This window comes from Leguminivora glycinivorella, chromosome Z (assembly GCF_023078275.1).
Source record: "Leguminivora glycinivorella isolate SPB_JAAS2020 chromosome Z, LegGlyc_1.1, whole genome shotgun sequence".
Taxonomy (NCBI): domain Eukaryota; kingdom Metazoa; phylum Arthropoda; class Insecta; order Lepidoptera; family Tortricidae; genus Leguminivora; species Leguminivora glycinivorella.
Window position 1 is genome coordinate 15766228 of NC_062998.1, and position 19450 is coordinate 15785677.

At 35.9% G+C, this 19450-nt stretch overlaps 2 protein-coding genes across 2 annotated transcripts; one reads left to right on the forward strand and one right to left on the reverse strand.

Moving 5' to 3' along the window:
- Positions 1-615: 615 nt before the first annotated feature.
- Positions 616-3779, forward strand: LOC125240964 (uncharacterized protein C9orf85 homolog). The gene is made up of 3 exons (XM_048149186.1): positions 616-1019; positions 1478-1569; positions 3558-3779. Exons 1-3 carry the CDS (start codon positions 708-710, stop codon positions 3709-3711), a joined length of 558 nt encoding a protein of 185 aa, XP_048005143.1. The 5' UTR covers positions 616-707; the 3' UTR covers positions 3712-3779.
- A 2969-nt stretch (positions 3780-6748) lies between these two features.
- LOC125241463 (golgin subfamily A member 4-like) lies at positions 6749-18423 on the reverse strand. Its single transcript, XM_048149970.1, has 8 exons — positions 18176-18423; positions 17441-17513; positions 14255-14397; positions 13634-13732; positions 12986-13183; positions 11644-11727; positions 8294-11526; positions 6749-7839 (listed from the first exon to the last, which is right to left on the reverse strand). The coding sequence occupies exons 1-7, from the start codon at positions 18257-18259 to the stop codon at positions 10516-10518; spliced, it is 1692 nt and encodes a 563-aa protein (XP_048005927.1). The 5' UTR covers positions 18260-18423; the 3' UTR covers positions 6749-7839; positions 8294-10515.
- Between the last annotated feature and the right edge of the window lie 1027 nt (positions 18424-19450).

Sequence of the window (19450 nt, forward strand, 5' to 3'; positions counted from 1 at the left end):
ATTCCACTTAAACCACAAAATTAAAAATTTGAAAAAACCCCCGACCCCGACATAGTAGACCGATTTTCATGAAACATGGCTAAGAACACTCCCGACTAACTCAGCTTTCAGACAAAAAAAACTAAATCTAAATCGGTTTATCCGTTTGGGAGCTACGATGCCACAGACAGACCCACACACAGACAGACAGACATATGGAGATTAGATACGTACATACCTCTATTCTCCCTGGACAGACAGACAGACAGACACGTCAAACATATAACACCCCGTCGTTTTTGCGTCGGGGGTTAAAAAATCACGTCAATTCGACGCTCCGTGTTGCCGTGAAAGACGGACAAACAAACAGACACACACACTTTCCCATTTATAATATTAGTATAGTATCGAAGTATGGATTTATTGATATTGATGTTTTGATGTATTTTGTTCATAATCTTAAATCGTTCAGATCTGTCAGTGTCTTGTCAGTGTCAGTTTGAACTGTCAGATTGCATACAAGTTTTTTTATTATGAAGTGTGCAGCCAGACAATTTACCGGAGATGTGGCTGTATGGTCTATGATCATTGCCGAGAATAGATAAAAAACGTCATAATGTCAATTGAGGAATTAGAGGATTTAGAGTTAGAATAGGTTATTGTAAACAACGTGTTTTGCTGTTCGTAACACTAAATACATATTGCCGAATAATATTTAGATTACCATTATGAGTACATCGAGAGGAAATGCAACAAGAACAAGGCCTCAAAAACATCAAAACAAAAGTGCATATAAAAACGACTTGCACGATAAAACTAATAAAACTAAATTTTTGAACAATTTAGACGTCACGGGAGTATGTAAACGTTGCAAAGATATAATTGACTGGAAAATTAAGTATAAAAAATACAAACCCTTAACAGCACCCAGAAAATGTGTCGGGTGTGAGGAGAAAGCTATAAAATATGCATATCACATATTGTGTACTAAATGCGCAACAAAACGAAATGTATGTGCTAAATGCAACACGGCTGTTGAGGTGAGTTACACATTCATTAAATAGGGTATTTTTATAATTAGTAATTATAAACATGAAGAATGAATTGAATGCACCTGTTCAAGAGTGAACATTTTATAAGTTAGGTTTATTATTTGAGTTTTTCTCAGTAATTTAATATATACATTTACAGTTTTTAATAGTGTTCAAATTAATAAAGTTTACATACATACATACAATCACGCCTGTATCCCATAAAGGGGTAGGCAGAGCACATGAAACTACTAAAGCTTCAGGGCCACTCTTGGCAAATAAGGGGTTAAAAGAAAACGAAACTGTGGCATTGCAGTGACAGGTTGCCAGCCTCTCGCCTACACCACAATTTAACCCAATAAAAATTTAATAAAGTTTATTACATCTTTAATTATGACTAGTACGGAGTAGGACCTACGAGTCTGCTAAATTACCTACACTTAGCAAGTGTGTGTTTAAATTTGCAGGCTAATGAACCAGAAACTGAGAAATCGCCTAATGTCGACCTACAAGCAATGCTGAAAGGATTACCCGAACGAAAACGACGTACAATTATGCGGTAAGGAAATCTTAATTGGTTATGTTATATCCGAACACCATTTAATTTCATGCTTGACTTGAATTCCAGTGTATAATAATGTATTTATTTATTGTATCTATATGTCCATCCACTTATCTTAGGCCACTTGATGGAAAAGCAAAAATAATATGAAAAATGTATTTGATATGCTAATGTTAAAAAAAAATTGCAAATGCTGAGTTTTAACACAAGTTTTAACATCTATATGAACAAGAATGCTATGCTCATAAAGATTGCACAACTGGTGCTGCCTTCATTTATAGAGTCAAATCAGTCCTCTGTCCTTTTGGCTATGACATATTATCAAACACCGGTTTCGCAGGGGCAAAAATGTACCAGTGCTAGTGATTCATTAAATATCGACTTAGTTTATCGACATCCATAAAAATAAATTTTTAACCATCATTATCATAACTAAACTAATGGCTAAATTTGAATACGTTTAACTATGTGCAAACCTCTTTCATTTATACTTATCGCAACTATAAACAACCAATATCTGACATTGACTGTGTCGAGTCACTTTTGACAACCATTGAATCGTTGAATAATTCATCTAGTACCTACAACAATATTATTTTGCATTCCGATCAATTAAATCTACCTTTTTGTTTCTTAAGGCGGCTAAAAATGCCTTGCAAGAAAAAAGATCATTCAACTTCCTGGAAACCTGACCATTCAGATATAGATGATAAAGGTACGACTTACTTTTGCAAGAAATGTAAAATTCATATGTCACGAAAATATGGAAAATGTGAAAAAAATTTTGATTGTATATTATGAAAATTATATTAAATATTAAAGAAAGTTAATTCCTCAAAAAGTTTATTTTTGTGTATGTAATTTTCTTCTTCATTCAAATTCTTGAAATTACACAACAGTTGTACGACATTTTTATCGATATCAAATAATAAAATTAGTTTAATGTGTCCTCGCACTATTAAACGTCAGTACAGATTTGCCCCCGCGAAGCCGGTGTATGCATATTATATGAAATCATTGACCATTTGCAAACCTGTTAAAATTCATATCATGATAAAATAAAATTAAGTCAGCATAACATGTTTATGCATGAGTTTCATTTTGGGCCCTAATTTTGTTTTACTCATTTAGTAACTCCTAGATGTCAAACAGAATATCAAATGCTACTAAACATCCAAATACTTTTTTTTTGTATGCCATACATCACATTCCTAAACTGCCTTAACTTTTACTTGATTTGTTAACAAGTCTTTGTTGTCTATTTTTTTGTGGTTTGGACATATAAAATTATAAGGTTTATTCGGGTAATGCCGTTAATTGGATAATTCCGAAATTCAAATGATAATCACCCGTGATTCCATAGTAATAAAGGTCCGAATTTTTTGACGTTCAGAATTACCCGAGTACACCTTACACTAATTATTTTAACTATCATTTTTGTCCAAAAAAATTGCCTATTTTTATTTTCAATAAATGTGAGTCAGTAATATTGTTGTAACATACAACTTGTATCTGCATTCTGCCTTGCCATATTTGTTAGCCATGCCATGATGCCAAGGAAAAAAATGCAAAGCGAATATTTAAGCGAATATAGTATTGTATCTTGCATGATCTCTTCATACTATGCACTGCCAGTTTAAAAACATGACCTAGTACAATCTAATTTGAACATTAAGTCAGAATGCTAATATAATTTTTTCAGTACAGATGGTGTTTTTTTTACGCACTAGTGCGAGAAGTGGTTCATTATATGCCAGGTCGAAACTTCGGAGGGTCATCTGTACTGAAAAACGTCGTACGATACACGTGCAAAAAGGAAATTCGTAACTCGTGTCGATTTAAAACACTCCCTTCGGTCGTGTTTTAATTTATCGCCACTCGTTTCGAACTTCCTTTTTTACGCACTTGTATCGTAATGTACTATTCTATTGGTTGATAAACTGAATGTACCCGTTTTTTTTTTCATCTGTACTTATGTCTTTCAGGGCTATTAATAAAACATGTGGAGACGGCAACATGACACCAGAGATACTATCACAAGTTGAAGAAATGCTGAAAGACATGGATAATTTAGATTTGGGTGATGATGAGGATTTTGATGACTTTGGTTCTGATGATTCTGACCAGTCTGAAGACTAAACGCAATTATTTTAAATAGTGTGTTATTTGATAAAATATTACAAATTAAAACCTTGTTGTATTACATATAAGCTAATTTCATTTACATAACTTAATATTCCATGATTAAATTAATTTAAAAAAATTAACAATAAATTACAAATTAATTAGTTTCAGCGAACGGTCTCATAGCGAAGAGTCTCGACCAACATCTTAAGAGACTCTCGCTAGGTGGCTGGATCAAGGGCCAGATGCAGAAGGCGGTGATCTTGACGTTCGACGGTTCCTCTCTCTGCAGCCCTAACCACCGGCAGCTTGGGCCCTGCCCCGCTGCTGGCGGCACCCTAGGTTAGGTTTTTTATAATGTGTTTATATGTGTTTTATATTGTTTTGTAAGTGGTTTTGTATTTTACTTTTATATTCATATTATAAACAGCCTAGCCTAAGATTTGAAAGAAATAAAGAGAATAATTACAAATTAATACATATTTAGGCATTAGTTTATACATTATTATTATATTATTAATTTATTAGACATATGTATACACGGCTTTCACTAGACATCTGAATTATAACAGAATTTTCCAAAAAAAATGATGCTGACGTCTGGAACTTTCTAGAATTCACCTATTTAAATAGTTTCATGGCCCCTGTACACACATGGCCAACGGTTCCACCAGCCCTTTGTGAAACCCCTTGGCCAAGATAAGAGCCGCTGTTTACACATTGGCGAACCAATCACTTGGCATTGGCTCTTCATGAAAGATGGACGTGGAATGAAAAAATCTAGGAAATTCTTGGTCATAGACGTTGTCAGAAAAAAAATATTAAAAAATAATAACCCCGTAGTAAAATTAAATTATTTGCAATATTAACAATTTTTTGAATATTCTGATAAGAACATTTATCTTTTTTAGGAAATACATTAAACATTTGCAAGGTTATTTTATTTCCTAAAATCTACACTATTATTGGCATAGATAAACTTATTATTTTCGTAAATATATCACTACTGTCCTCTCTGACGGCTGACGACCAACTGAATGAAGCGCCAACGTGTAAACGCAGTTGGCCATTGGCGCCAAGATCCTTTGATGTGTGGACAAAAAACCGGCACGAATCGGTTGGCCGGCAAGCGCAAGCGCCAACTGCCAACTTACGGCCAAGTAGCCCTCTACACACATGGCCAAGGGGGTTGGTGGAACTGTTGGCCATGTGTGTACAGCGGCCATCAGAGTTAACCACTCGTATGCTTAGGCTTCCCACAGACAGTCTTAAAAATTCATAATCTTAAAAAAAACTTGTATGCAATCTGACAGTTCAAATCTGTCAGTGTCTTGTCAGTGTCAGTTTGAACTGTCAGATTGCATACAAGTTTTTTTTAAGATTATGAAAATTAAGACTCGTCTGTGGGGAGGCATAGACACGGATCCGTGCGTGGGAATTTTTATGTATTTTAAATGTCAAGGTCATTTTTTCAATGATCAAAATTGACAGGTCGCATACGAGCGGTTAAAATACCAATAAAACAAAATTCTGACGCTGTTGCATAATAAATATTGCTATGGGTAGCTGTCAAAAAGTAACTGTAATTATATGAAACAAAGTCGAAGTCCAAATGTACATCAGTAGGTAAATATTTATTCACAATCATCTTTCAACACACAATTCTAACAGTCAACATGAAGAAACAACTTAAGCAACGAATGCAATATTAATTTTCAGTTTATTCGTTGATTTACAATCGAGGGAAAGTTATTTTCGCGTAGCGGCACGGGATCTGATAACTTTCCATACTAAACCAAGAAAATACCTACAAACAAGTGTGATGACCAAAGCCTAAATTGCACAAAGCAAAAATGTGCCTTTGCTCGTGCTTTAAATACGAATCTAGACTTCTAAAGCCAACCATATGAAGCAGTTCTTGAAATAATGTATCGTAATTAAAGAGGGACAGTTCTACAGTACCTATAGTATTTTTTTCCCATTAGGTACCTGCAAACGTCGTTCGTTTACGCTTATCGCAATTACTAACAGTAAACAACTATGAAATAATAAATGCCCAAGACTATGTACTTTTATAAAACACTATCTATATTTAAATTGGCAAACTATTAGATTAGTACCTACACGTAATCCTGCCTGCATATAAATATGTATACAGGGGTGCTAAGTCAATAGTTTTGCGGATTGTTCATTCATTGGTAACAGTTTATTGTCTTGTAATGGCAGTACTAGACAATAAAAACATTCTTTACATGTTATATTATATGCATGGAGCACTTTCCGAGCGTACAGGTATGTCAAATGTTTAAGGGGTAAGTAATATGTATTGTAAAACTTTATATGATACACGTGCGAATGCCCAGGTAATTCGCCACTCGTGTCGATTAAAAATACTCTCGTTGATCTCGTTTGACGTTGTCGGAATATGTTTGAAATGACGCGAACACTCCTATCACTGATCAATCAATTTAAAAATACCGATCAAGTACGAAGGTGCGAAGGATATACTTGGGCACCGAGGGTGCCATACAATTTTTAAAATTATGTCGTCACATTATAATAATGTAACTAATAAGGCGGAAAACTTTAGACCCGAAGTTCATAAGAATTAAACCATATCATAGATTCTATCTCTATATCCATTGATAGAATACGAAACGATTAAGTAGTAAATATAATACAAAAAGATTAAGAATGTCTTGAAACCATATAATAATGCTAAAATTTAATAACAAATAGATTATTACAAAATATTTATGTTAAGTATAAGAATAATCAAACTAAACTGTTAACAAAATAATAGTTATTTATCTATGATACAATTTCAAATACCCACCCACAGTAAATCCCTAGTTGATCCCGGCAAGCGTAAAACTGATTACATAATGTTTACGCAACTATGGGAACAAATAAAATTATTTTAACAAATATTTTGATTTGTGTTTTTTATGTAGTCACACTACTATATATGTATAAATTAAAAATCGAAATAAGATGTCATATATTAAAGAAAAAATGACGAGCACCACCAATGGTGAAGGCCGGATTCGAACCGGCGTCTTTTAGCAATCCGGGCCAAACGCCATCACCCCTAGGCCACCTCGCCACACTCTCGCCTGGTGGTGCTCGTCATTTTTTCTTTAATATATGACATCTTATTTCGATTTTTACATAATGTTTGTTAACCGTGATTACTGATTTAACTGATTAGATTAAACTGCACGCAGATCCTGGAAAAACTGCTCAAAAAGTCTTAAAAGCGCATAAAGATACTAACGGATGGAATGAAGAAACTGGATCCGTACCACGAATAACTTAAGTATGACAAATAAAATTCAAGTAACCTACGGTATTGCCGAACCAATTGCACTTTCAAGCACACCCGTAGTTGTTTTTTTCGATGTTACCAAAAGTATAACTACCTATATTTAAACAGTAAATTACATAACAGACATACTTAATGGTGACGACATTTACGGTAACAATTTAAGTTACTGACAGTGCTAGCAGTGCTAGAAAACTGTGATTAAATTTACAAGTCTAAAGTTGCATGGTGCAAATGGGTGAATCAACTTTTTCTTGCCTGTTATTGCCATGGTTACGGTCTCCTGAGTCACGCTGTATGTATGCAAATTTATGCTACTCAAACTATGCAAACATGCATTTTCTTTGTGGTACCATGGCAATAACAGGCAAGAAAAATTTGATTCACCCAAATTGGACATTAACAAAAGGCTATTGTTCATTGTTCAGTCAGTACAGTCAGCATCGAATCTATTATGACTGCGAAAGCGCCAAATATACTATACCGGAACGCGTCTTTATGTTTATGGTAACTAATGAAAGGAAATATATGTATATACGAGTATTTGACACTTTGTGACAATATATTTATTTGATGCTGACTGTATTAAAAATAACACCGAATCTGCGCCGGACCGTGTAATATTTATAAAATAATTATTTATAATTTACATGTACAACTTTCATATCTAACAAAATAAAAATTACGCTGGGGACATTGCTATTTACAAGTTGTGTTAAATACATATATAAATTGCACTAATCTTCAAAGCACATCAAAATGTTTTCTTATTTATCCTTAAACTTTTACAGATATCATAGTAAACCAAGCTGCCGCAGCTGAAAAAGAAAACAGACAATTAGTAGGGCGAGAGCCAATAAATACCGTAGGTTTAGTAATAAAATTTTACCACGGTCATAATCGATCGAAATCAGAATCCAAAATTTAATTTATGTTCTAGGAAATAGGTAGGGGAACGTACTCAAACTACAATCTGGCAAAAAATGAGTAGAAATTAGACATTAGCAACGTAGTATTGCCCTTTTCAAATCAATATTTGTGTATGAAAACGGAACGACACTGTTTTCGAAAAATAAAATGGTCTTACCAGACCATTATACTTAGACCATTTTTTTTAAAGCTTTTGATCCCAATTATCGGTTTCCAAATTAAGATGATATTATTATGACCAGGCGCGGTATGTTGACGACACTCTCAAACGGGCCACTCGGTTTTTGTTCGTTACGTTTAGGTACGTTCCCTAGCTATTACAGTTTAGGTATATGAACTTACCAAGCCTTGGCGTTCCTTCTCTTTCTGCAGAACTATATTAGTTTGCATTTCATCAAATTTAACTACAGCTGCTAACACCTTTGCTAGTGTAATGGAATGTGTACCCGAACCGGTTAAATATTCGTATAGAACATTTCGCAAATATTCTAATTCGGTATTTTCTTGTAAAGAATGCAGATGCCTTAAGCTTACTAGTGCCTCGTCCAACCGTCTCTCTAACTTTTCGTTAGAAAGTCTGAGCTTTTCGTTATTCTCTTGTACATTTTGTATATTTCCATTCATTGACCTATTCATGAGCTCCAAGTCTGACAATTGTTTCTCATACTTCATCTTTGTGGCGAGCAAGGTGTTGTAATTTTCTTTTAAGACTTCCAGTTCTGATTTGTTGTCCACGGCTGTTGGATTATTGTTAGACGATTCACCATAATTTTGTGACCGTAACTGATCTTTCAATTCTAAGTTTTCTTCAACAAGTAACATGTTTTCTCTTACCAAGTCATTAATTCTTTCTGCATCAGATTGGTTACCATTTTGTGATTCTACGATTTCCGGAGTAACGGTCTCACTTTTGTCTACATGTTCGCTTGACGCTATCAACTCTCGCAATTTATCGTTCAAAGAACCATTTTCTTTTGATATTTTTGCAAGATGCATTTGAAGCCCTTCGATATCAGAGGTTAAACGTCGATTTTCATCTTTAAGCGTGACACATTCTCTTTTAAGGTCTTCTAATTCAAGCTCGGTTTGCGTATTATCATTTTTATCTCTGCACAACTCTTCGAGGGTAGATACTTTTGACAATAGTTCAGAATTTACTTCGGTAACTTTCTTTTTTTCTTTTTCCAATTCCAAGGTATATGTTTCTTGTGTTGCAATGTTAGCAACTAAGGTATCTTTATCATGTTCAACACTAATAAGTTTTTCGTACAGACTTTCTTTATCTTGCTTAACCTGTTCACATTTATCTTTTAGTAATTTATTCTCCTCAATAATCAGGTCTATGGATAAACTAGTATCATCCGTCTGAACGTCTACATTTGACCGGCATTGTTTGGCATTTTCAGTTTCTTCTAATTTCCTTATGATAGAATTCAGATGGTCTTTTTCAGTTTCAATTTCTGAATGGGACTTTCTTACATCACTTATTTCCACCTCCATAGCCTTAAGATTTGAAGCAATATTTTGTGACTGATTCTTTAACAGGATATTTTCTTGAGACAAGAGCTTGACTTCATCTTCTAATTTCTTGATATAAGCGAAATTTTCATCAGCCACTTCACTCTTAGCTAAAAGTTTTTGATTATCTAACTTTAATGCATCTATTTCGGAATCTTTAGTTTTCAAGATATCAATGTCAACCTCAGTGGCCTTTAGTTTTAGCAAAAGTTGATCGTTCTCCTTTTCCATTAGAAGTAACTTTTCTTGTAATACTGAGTTATCTTCCCTTTCACGATTGATAGTGCTTTGAAGAGACGCACTTGTAACTTCTAGCTCAGTGAGTTTTGTCAATAATGCTGATTTATCACTTTTAAATTGACATAACTGAGATTGAGAGTCGTTATAATTATCTTCAGCGTTTTTGATGTTTATATACATAGAACTCTTATCTGAAAGTAGCGATTGTATTTGTTCACTCAACTTCTCATTTGCTTCTTTGCTCTCAATTAACTCTTTTGAAGCTGCATCAAACTGTTGTTTTAACACGATCAGATTGTCCTGAGCAACAGCTAACTCCTGTTGAAGTTTCTGAATAGTTGCTTTGAAACTTCCTATTTGATCATTATTTGACTCTTTGATCAATTCCGACACTTTATTTCCTAAATCTGATAGTAACTCTTCGTTGTTTTGTTTCATAGTGTTTGCATCGTCACTAGTTTTGCTAACTATATTTTTAATTATTGATATTTCGTCGACAAGTCTGAAACACTTCTTGCTAATTTGGTTGCTATTTTCTTTTAGGGCAGCGTTCTCTGCATTGAGTTTTGAAACGGACTCAAGAAGTTGCATGTTACGAGATTGCGAATCTTCGTGATTTTGCAGCAGTTTTTCTATTTCTGACTGTAATTTCACCAATTCATCTCTTTCTTCCTGAATTTCCAATTCTAAAGCAAAGTATTTGTTCCGCCAGGATTCCAGCTCTTCAAGAACTTTATTATGGTCGGTTCGGTTTTCTCGTTCTTCATTGTCTTTTTTAAAAACAAGCAGCTGGGTTTCTAACTCATTTATTTGAGAATTTTTTTAGAGTTTTCTTCGGTTAGTTTGGAATTTTTGGTCTCCAAGTAAGCATTCCTATCAATCATTGCTAGTTTTTCAGCTGTTTCTTGTTTTATTTGCAGCTGTAGGCATTTATATTCTTCGTCCGCCTTAATTTTGGCCTGTTCTATATTTTTACATTTTTGTGTCAATTCTTTAATCTGTGATTCTTTTTCCGATACTAGAGATTTTATGGAATGCAGTTCACTGATATTACTATTTAATTTCGACTTTTCATCCTCCAGTGATGCCATACTCTTCTTGTAGTCATTAACAACTATATTAAGAGACTGTACCTCATTTTTGCATGCTGTCAAGTGATCTTTAAGGGATTTGATTTCAGCTTCCTTACTTTCTAATTCTTTATGTATACTTAATTTATTTTCAGCCAATGATATTGCATATTCTTCTTCTCTCTTATTGAATACTTCAATTTTACCTTGCAGTTGTTTTATTTCTTCTAGAGCTTTCTGCAAATCTAATTCGAGCGCAGATTGTTCTTTCATCTGATTAAACTCATAAGTATTTAATTTATTTTGAATTTCTTCATTGCTTTCTTGTAACTCCAAAAGCTTCTTTCGAGCCTCTGCCAACTCTTCCGAACTATGTTTTAATTGCTCGTTTTCTTTATTTTTGTTTTCTAGTTCAGTGGTCAGAAGATGCAATTCAGTTGTTAGTTGGGCATTTTTTTCTTTGGATACCTTTAGTGATTCTTTATATTTGTTCAATAACTGTTCTAATTTTTCAGCCTTGCTAGATAATGCATTATCTACACCATCATCTCCTGATGTTTTTCTGTCATTATTCCCCGAAAAATCAATCAGTTGCAGTTCTTTAGCCTGATCTTTGACTATTTCTTCTTCGTTTTTTGTTTCCTTGTTTTCAGTATTATCCTGCATGCAACTTATTTTTGTTTGCAGTGCCTCTATTTTCATATTTCTTTCATCAATTTCCAAGCGTAAGGCCTTTTCCAAATGTGCCTGTAAAATAATGATAATAATAATAATGAATACTCTATTACTCCTGGTACTCCTGTCGCCTGTAAAATGATATGTTAAAGTTGTATAAAATATAATTCTAAATTGTAGGTACCATACCTTTGCACTCTGCTCAAGAGTACATTGTTCTCTCAATTCAGAAATGCGCCTCAGTGCTTTATCTTGTGTTTCGACCAGTACACTCTGAAATGTAACGATTGTCTTTACATTGATGCATGTTTGAAAATTATAGCCTGGCAAAATTGAAGGCAATATTGGTGATTTCAAATAATATTTATGTATGTATATTGATATACACTTAGGTGCAAAAGTGAGCAGGTAATTACTGACTGAAGTGAGGAGATACTTAAAATATTTCTAAAATACTTATATATAGTGATTTTAATAATAAAACTACCGTGAGACACTGACATATTAAACATGTAAAATCGGGTAAGGACAGAGGACTCATCCATAAATTACATCACACGTTAAGGGGGAGGGAGGGGGTCGACGAAGTGTGGCAAGGGTGGTGGGAGGGGTCCTAAATTTCGTGACGTCACATTTCAAAATCTATCATAATGTAAGGGTTAAAACACGAACTTTAAACTGTTACTTTATGAAAACCTCTTAAACATATACAAATACAGAATGTTCGGTAACCGGATGAAAAACCGAAAGTAGGCGATATTCTATATATAAATATAAGATACTAATTGTTTTGTCGACCGATTCAGAATGTGGAATCTTAAGCGTTGCGGGGGTTTGAAGGTACGTAGAGGTTAAATAAATTTGTCATACACACTCCAACACGTGGAAAATATTTACATTTATAAAACATGATTTTTAGTGTGACGTAATTTATGGATGATCCCTAACTCACGTAAAATCGTCGAAGATCGGTCGACATGTTTCGCTCCGTAACGAGGAGCATTTTCATTGAGCACGCGCGATGCCGATGGTAATATAGTGAGGGTAGTTTCGCACCGCCCCTGCCGCCGCCGACCCCCGCGCCGAGTCAACGGTCGCAGCGAGCTGCGGCCCGCAGTCTGCGTCGGGATACCATAGGCATCACGCGTGCTCAATGAAAATGCTCCTCGTTACGGAGCGAAACATGTCGAGCGATCTTCCACAATTTTACGTGAGTTACCCAATTTTACATGTTTAATACTTATAGTGGTATTGTTCATGATTGACTGACATGTTTTCTAGTTCATGTAATACAGTGTCGTAGATATTTTGACACCTTTTTTATTTTTCGCCTCATTTGAAAAATCTATGTCTAGTCTTTGTGTAAACTCTTACCGCCTTATTCATGTTTCGTTCACTTAAGTTATCAAGCCTATAAAGTTCATTTGTCCTTTTCCGACGTATTGGTGTGATATAAAGGGACAAAGGAACTTTATCGGCTTGATAACTCTAGAGTACGAATAAGGGGGTTAGTCTATGTGTTAACTCTTACCCTAGCCTTAGCATTGTCCCGTTCCAAGAATTTATAATGTCTGGCGAGGTCGGCGTACTGCGTCCTGTATTTCTCATAGCGCTGCTGCGTGCGCTTGTACGCGGCGTACAGCTGCTCCTTGGTCACACGGTCCAGGCTGGCGGCTCCGCTAGAAAACCCCCGCTCCTCCGCTTCACTCGCCGAAACTTCCATGTCCGACTGAAATAAACATTCATAAAAAACATACTAAACAAACATACTTACGAGAAATCGATCATTGGAGAATGAGGAGAGTAAACTGAAGTTGCCAGGAGAAGTTTTGTGTTCTCCCGCGCAAGTCCATACGTGCCAGATGTGGACCCGCGCGGCGCGCGCCAGTTGTCCTAAACCGCTGGGCCTCTTTATTATTTATTTATTGAAACCCAGTAACTAAATGATAGGCTTAAATGTAAGCCTAACGTTTTCAAAGCTTCTATATCGGCAGATCGAAAATAATACGACTTCAGTTTTTTTGTCTATTTCACCAGTTTTGATTCATCGCTTAATGTGTATAACCATTTGTAGATCCTCACTATCATATTCTTTGTACTATTAAACTGTGCAGTGCATACAAAAATCTCCCGCTTAAACTAAGTTTTATGTATGTGGCTATAAAATAAAAACACTCACCTGTAAGTGGTACAGGGCGGGGCTCTCATAGTTTGGTAACCTGAATGAGACATCGCTGGCAAATGAACTGTTTGACAATCGCCTTTGACTGTGACTTTCCTGCATAGAAAAAAAGTTACTAAGTAGGGTCATTTGACGACCGGTCTGGCTCAGCCGGTAGTGGCCCTGCCTGCTAAGCCGCGGTCCTGGATTTGAATCCCGGTAAGGGCATTTATTTGTGTGATAAGCACAGATATTTGTTCCTGATCCTGAGTCATGGATGTTTTCTATGTATATACTTATTATACATAGAAGTATGTATTTATCTATTTAAGTATGTATTATCGTTGCTTAGCACCCATAGTACAAGCTTTGCTTAGTTTAGAGCTAAGTTGTAAGGTGTCCCCAATATTTATTTATTTTCTAGGCAATCTGTACAAATTATAGTTATATTATAAATAATTGAGCCTATATACGTCCCACTGTTGGGCACAGCCCTCCTCTCATGCATATGAGGGTTTAGGCTATATTCCTCATGCTAGACGAATGTGGATTGGGGACTTCACATACACGTTTGAATTCCTTCACAGATATATGCAGGAAAACATATTTAAAAAAAAAACAAGTATTTATACAACTCACACTTTGATCATGTCTGGATGTGAAATCAATTTCTTCTGTGCTCGCTGGCATAGATGATTGCATTAGGGCAACATCTTGAAACGCGGTTTGGTCAGCTGGTCTAGTTGATGCAGTGGGTCTTGTGGAGCGACTCTGAGAAACATCTAAAAGGACACACCACCGAACCACTAAGTAGGTACTTAATATTATGTTGATTTAAACTATGAACTTATTGAACAAATAGTGATTAGTATTGTAAATGCTTAATTATTACATTTTAATTAAAACTGTACATATTTTTTAAGAAAAAAAACCGCCGCTTTTGGGGTTCTGGTGAAAGGTACCTCCGAATGTTGGATTATGTAGAAACGTGTGAATATTTTTTAAAACTGTTTAATGCAAATCTTTGATTATTTGATGAAAACACAAATGAATATACGTATACCGTTAAGGTTTGAAGAGGTTCCTCAATTCCTCATGAATTCGATATCCGATTATAAGAAATCGAGCTTGACCAAATTTGGAAACTCAATATGTAAGCATAACAAAGAGAACAAATCTCCTAACAAATAAATGTGACTGTTCTAGATGAACGTTTTCTGAGATGAACGTTTCGCTTTTGCCGTAATCTGTTAAACAAAGGCCTTTGTTTCTATTATTCACGGCGGCTAGCTCCCGTTTCCACAGCACGTGCTAAAGTCTCAGTGTAGTTAAAAAGCAACTATCATGATAGCAATAAGGTTCAAATTTATTAAACAGTTTGCAGTATGCAGGTAACTTTTTTTGAAGATGACAAAACGTGTTATCTCCGAAAGGGCTTTTTATGGATTTGAACCTTATTACTATCATGATAGTTGCTTTTTAACTACACTGAGACTATAGCACGTGCCGTTTAAACGGGAGCTAGCCGCCGTGAACAATAGACACAAAGGCCTTTGTTTAACAGATTACGGCTAAAGCGAAAAGTTCATCTCAGATAATTCATACTATAACTTAAATGCATGCTGTTCTTATAAAAATACGAAAGTCACTATAAGTGTGCCGTTCAGATTTGACAAGTTCCGTCCTGATCATCATCAGAAGTTCCACTGCACCAAATGTACGAAACGTAACGTGTAACGTGTGTCTGAACGTAAACGCAAGCTGTTCTTATAAAAATACCAAAGTCATTATAAGCGTGCCGTTAAGATTTAAGGAGTTCCATTCTGATCTTCATCAGCAGTTCCACTGCACCAAATGTCACTGTTCTGTATGTAAGTGCATGCTGTTCTTATAAAAATACCAAAGTCACTATGAGTGTGCCGTTCAGATTTGAGGAGTTCCGTTCTGACCATCATCAGCAGTTCCACTGCACCAAATATCACTGATCCGTACGTAAATGTATACTGTTCTTATAAAAACACAAAAATCACTATATGTATGCCTTTCAGATTTGAGGAGTTCCCTCGATTTCTCCAGGATCCCATCATCAGAACTGGGTTCTGATAAATATGGGACCAATCTGTATACATATACATTCAATAAAATAAAAAAAAATAAAAATCGGTCCAGTAACGACGGAGATATCGTGGAACAAACATAAAAAAAAACATGCAGACGAATTGAGAACCACCTTGCTTTTGAGATTTGGGGCGGCGGTAAAAAATTCATAAATATTTATTCAAGTTTGAATAGTTAGCCACAATTTTATGTTAACTTAGGTACAAACACTTATAGAAAGTCAATGATTTTGAACCTTCTGTTGTTAGAAATACTTATATTTGAATCTTTAGTGACAGTAGATTTAATAAAAAGGTACGCTAATGGTATAGTTACAATTGGAAGTGTAACCAGCTTATAAGGTCCGACCGAGATCTCGGTCTCGGCATTCTCGGAAATCGGGCAGAGATCTCGGTCTCGGTTCTCGGCCAAAATGGGCGGAGATTCTTGGTGAAACCGAGATTGAGATTTTGAATTTATTGCGCACTCGCGTCCGGTTTTTAGCTACCCGTTGATTACATCGCCGCACAAACTAGGTATAATTCATAAAAGAGAATAAAATATTTACGAGAACTCGATGTGTGTGTGTGTGTGTGTGTGTGTGTGTGTGTGTGTGTGTGTGTGTGTGTGTGTGTGTGTGTGTGTGTGTGCGTGTGCGTGCGTGTGCGTGTGCGCGTGTGCGCGTGTGCGCGTGTGCGCGTGTGCGCGTGTGCGCGTGTGCGCGTGTGCGCGTGTGCGCGTGTGCGCGTGTGCGCGTGTGCGCGTGTGCGCGTGTGCGCGTGTGCGCGTGTGCGCGTGTGAACTTACTACGCGTGACGTGCGCGTGTGCGCGTGTGCGCGTGTGTGCGTGTGTGTGTGTGTGTGTGTGTGTGTGTGTGTGTGTGTGTGTGTGTGTGACGACATCAAAAATCAAAGCAGGGAAGAACAATAGGTGCATATATGATAGAAATGGCGAATTATGGAATATCGGATGAAATTTTGAGCTTTGTGGATACTGTTTTGAGTTTTTTTTAATAAGTATGGGTATTCCATAATCATGTTTTTGATATACATAAGATTTTGGAAATAATCGCTCTATAAAAAAAAACTAGTTTGTGTCCCTTAACTTTTGAATCATGTGCCTAACACGTCATGTGTCATGTGCCATGTGCATGTGCCGTCAAAATCAAAGTTAAACTCAGTAAAGACTTTCAAGAAAAACCTGGAAAGCTACCCCCAGGAAATAAGATTTGTCAACCTGTTTTATGAGTTCTTGCAAAAGTCACCAAATTTCAGGGTATGAAACGCGCGTGTAGAACCTCTGAAATCGCATGCCTCTATAGGCTATGGCGCCTGCTTACCATCAGTCAAGCCGTATACTTGTTTGTCACTGACATAGTCTATTTTGCTACGGTAGATAGGTAAGGGGTGTGGTAGGTTTGGGTAGTTACGTTACGGAACCAAACACTAAGCACGGCCCGACATGCTCTTGGTTTCCTGATTAATCGGCGAATTTCGAAGATGAAAACACTTTTTGCAAAAATTGCATGTTTTTTCTTTGTTGTATAAATTCTTGGTATCTGTCTCGGCCGAGGATCAATTTGAATCTCGGTAAACAAAAATATTGTTCTCGATCGGATCTTACCAGCTTATGTGACATGGTGGCAAGACTGTATGGTCAAACCACAAGAGAGCCCTAATATATAACAGAAGGAAATAAAGAACAGTAAATAAACTCCATTAAATTACCATTATCTCCAATGGAAAACAAGTCATTGTTAGTGATGTCAGAAATGCTACTAGACGCTGATGTTACGGCCGCCTGGAACAAATACACAATGAAATGGTCAATAATGTTCACAGTGCGCAGCAACTTTGTACTTAAACTATTCTGTGCTTATACTAACCAAGAGTAAACAGTGGCTTAGACTTTCATTTACTTTAATAACTGTCAAAATGTGTTAGAATGATTTGCTTATTTGGAATTAATATGAAATTAAATATTTACAATTAATTTGTACATTTTACATTCATTAAAAAAAAGAACATTATACATTAGGTTCACAAAACTACCAATTTATTATATTTTTTTATAAATATTCATATATACATATTATAATCACGCCTGTATCCCATAAAGGGGTAAGCAGAGCACATGAACTAAGTTTCAGTGCCACTCTTAATCGTCATAAATATTCATCAAGTATAAACCCTTTTAAGAAAATTGTAAAACAAATCTAATATATAATACCTATTTAAAATAAAAACATCAATGGAATGCAATTAAAATTAAAAACAACAATGTAATTGTAATGCTGATAAAAATGAGAAATGAACTACATTACACATGATAGGTGGCTCACGACAGGTTCATATTATTTACTACAAGATTAAGAAAGTAGGGCAGGGCTAGTTCAATTTTCGTTTTCATGAGGTTATATGAAAGCATATTATTTTGAGGAGATATTTATTCAGTCACATTACCTGCGCAGCTTGAGCGAATTGTTGAATTCGCTGTGGTGACGACTTCACTTCTTCTGCTAATTTATCTTTAAGTTTCTTAAACATTTTTTAGTATTTTAACATATGCAACGTTATGAAAAATCTAATATTGTATTATGACGATACAGGTGGATATATCGGTATTTGCATGATATCGGTTACTTCTTCGGTGTTCACTATTCTTATTTAATAGAAACAAATTATTTACTTCACTCTAGCGATAACTTCAGTCACATATATTATCATATCCTTTCAAGTTCCATCCCATCATTATCTGTCAAACCACAGCCTACACAAGTTTCCTTGTACCACAGATATGATATTGATGTTAAGGTTCTTATACACTAGCTAATTCTCTACATCAAACGTAGTGATTCAATGCTCTTTGCATCAAACTAAGGCTCCGCGCACACGGGAGACAAAACTGTTTTGTCTCCGTCGCTCGGTCTATGGGCTAGTACGAAGGTGCGCACACGAGGCGACGCAAATTTCATACAAATACGACGGAGACAAAACAGTTTTGTCTCCCGTCTGTGGGGGGCCTAACTAACTAGACCCCTTTGTAGTAGTTGTAGTGCGCATGATGGCCGCTGTACACATATGGCCAACGGTTCCACCAACCCCCTTGGCCAAGCGTGTAGAGGGCTACTTGGCCGTAAGTTGGCATTTGGCGCTTGCGCTTGCCGGCCAACCGATTGGTGTCGGTTTTTTGTCCACACGTTGATGTCATAGAATTGTCTTATCTTCGCTACTGCACGGTGTACTTGCTCAACTGTCGAATGATTTTGTCGGAAACCAAATTGGTGATCAGGTATAATGTTATTCTCTTCCACTACTGGTTTTAACCTGCACAGCAGTATTTTCTCAAAAGTTTTGGATAATATGGGCAGTAGGCTGATGGGTCTGTATGAGCTATTGAGCTTGGCCGTTGGAGGTTTCCCGGGCTTTAGTACCATGCATATCTCCTGGGAGACTTTCCAGAGCTTTGGGAAGTACTGTAATCAGAATGGCGTTGAATAGCATGGTAAGAAATACCACTGGTTTCTTTGTAAGGTGTCTAAGAAACGCCAAAACATAACATAAATAGGTGATAGGACATCTCATTAGATATCACATTATGCGAATTTGACCTTAATGGAAATATTGATGATGGTCTTCGAGATAAGTGGCACTTTTTTCTTCACTTTTATAAATGAAACAGCCAATATCTAAAAAAACCATGACATTTACATTAAGGTATTGATATTGTTTAGGGTA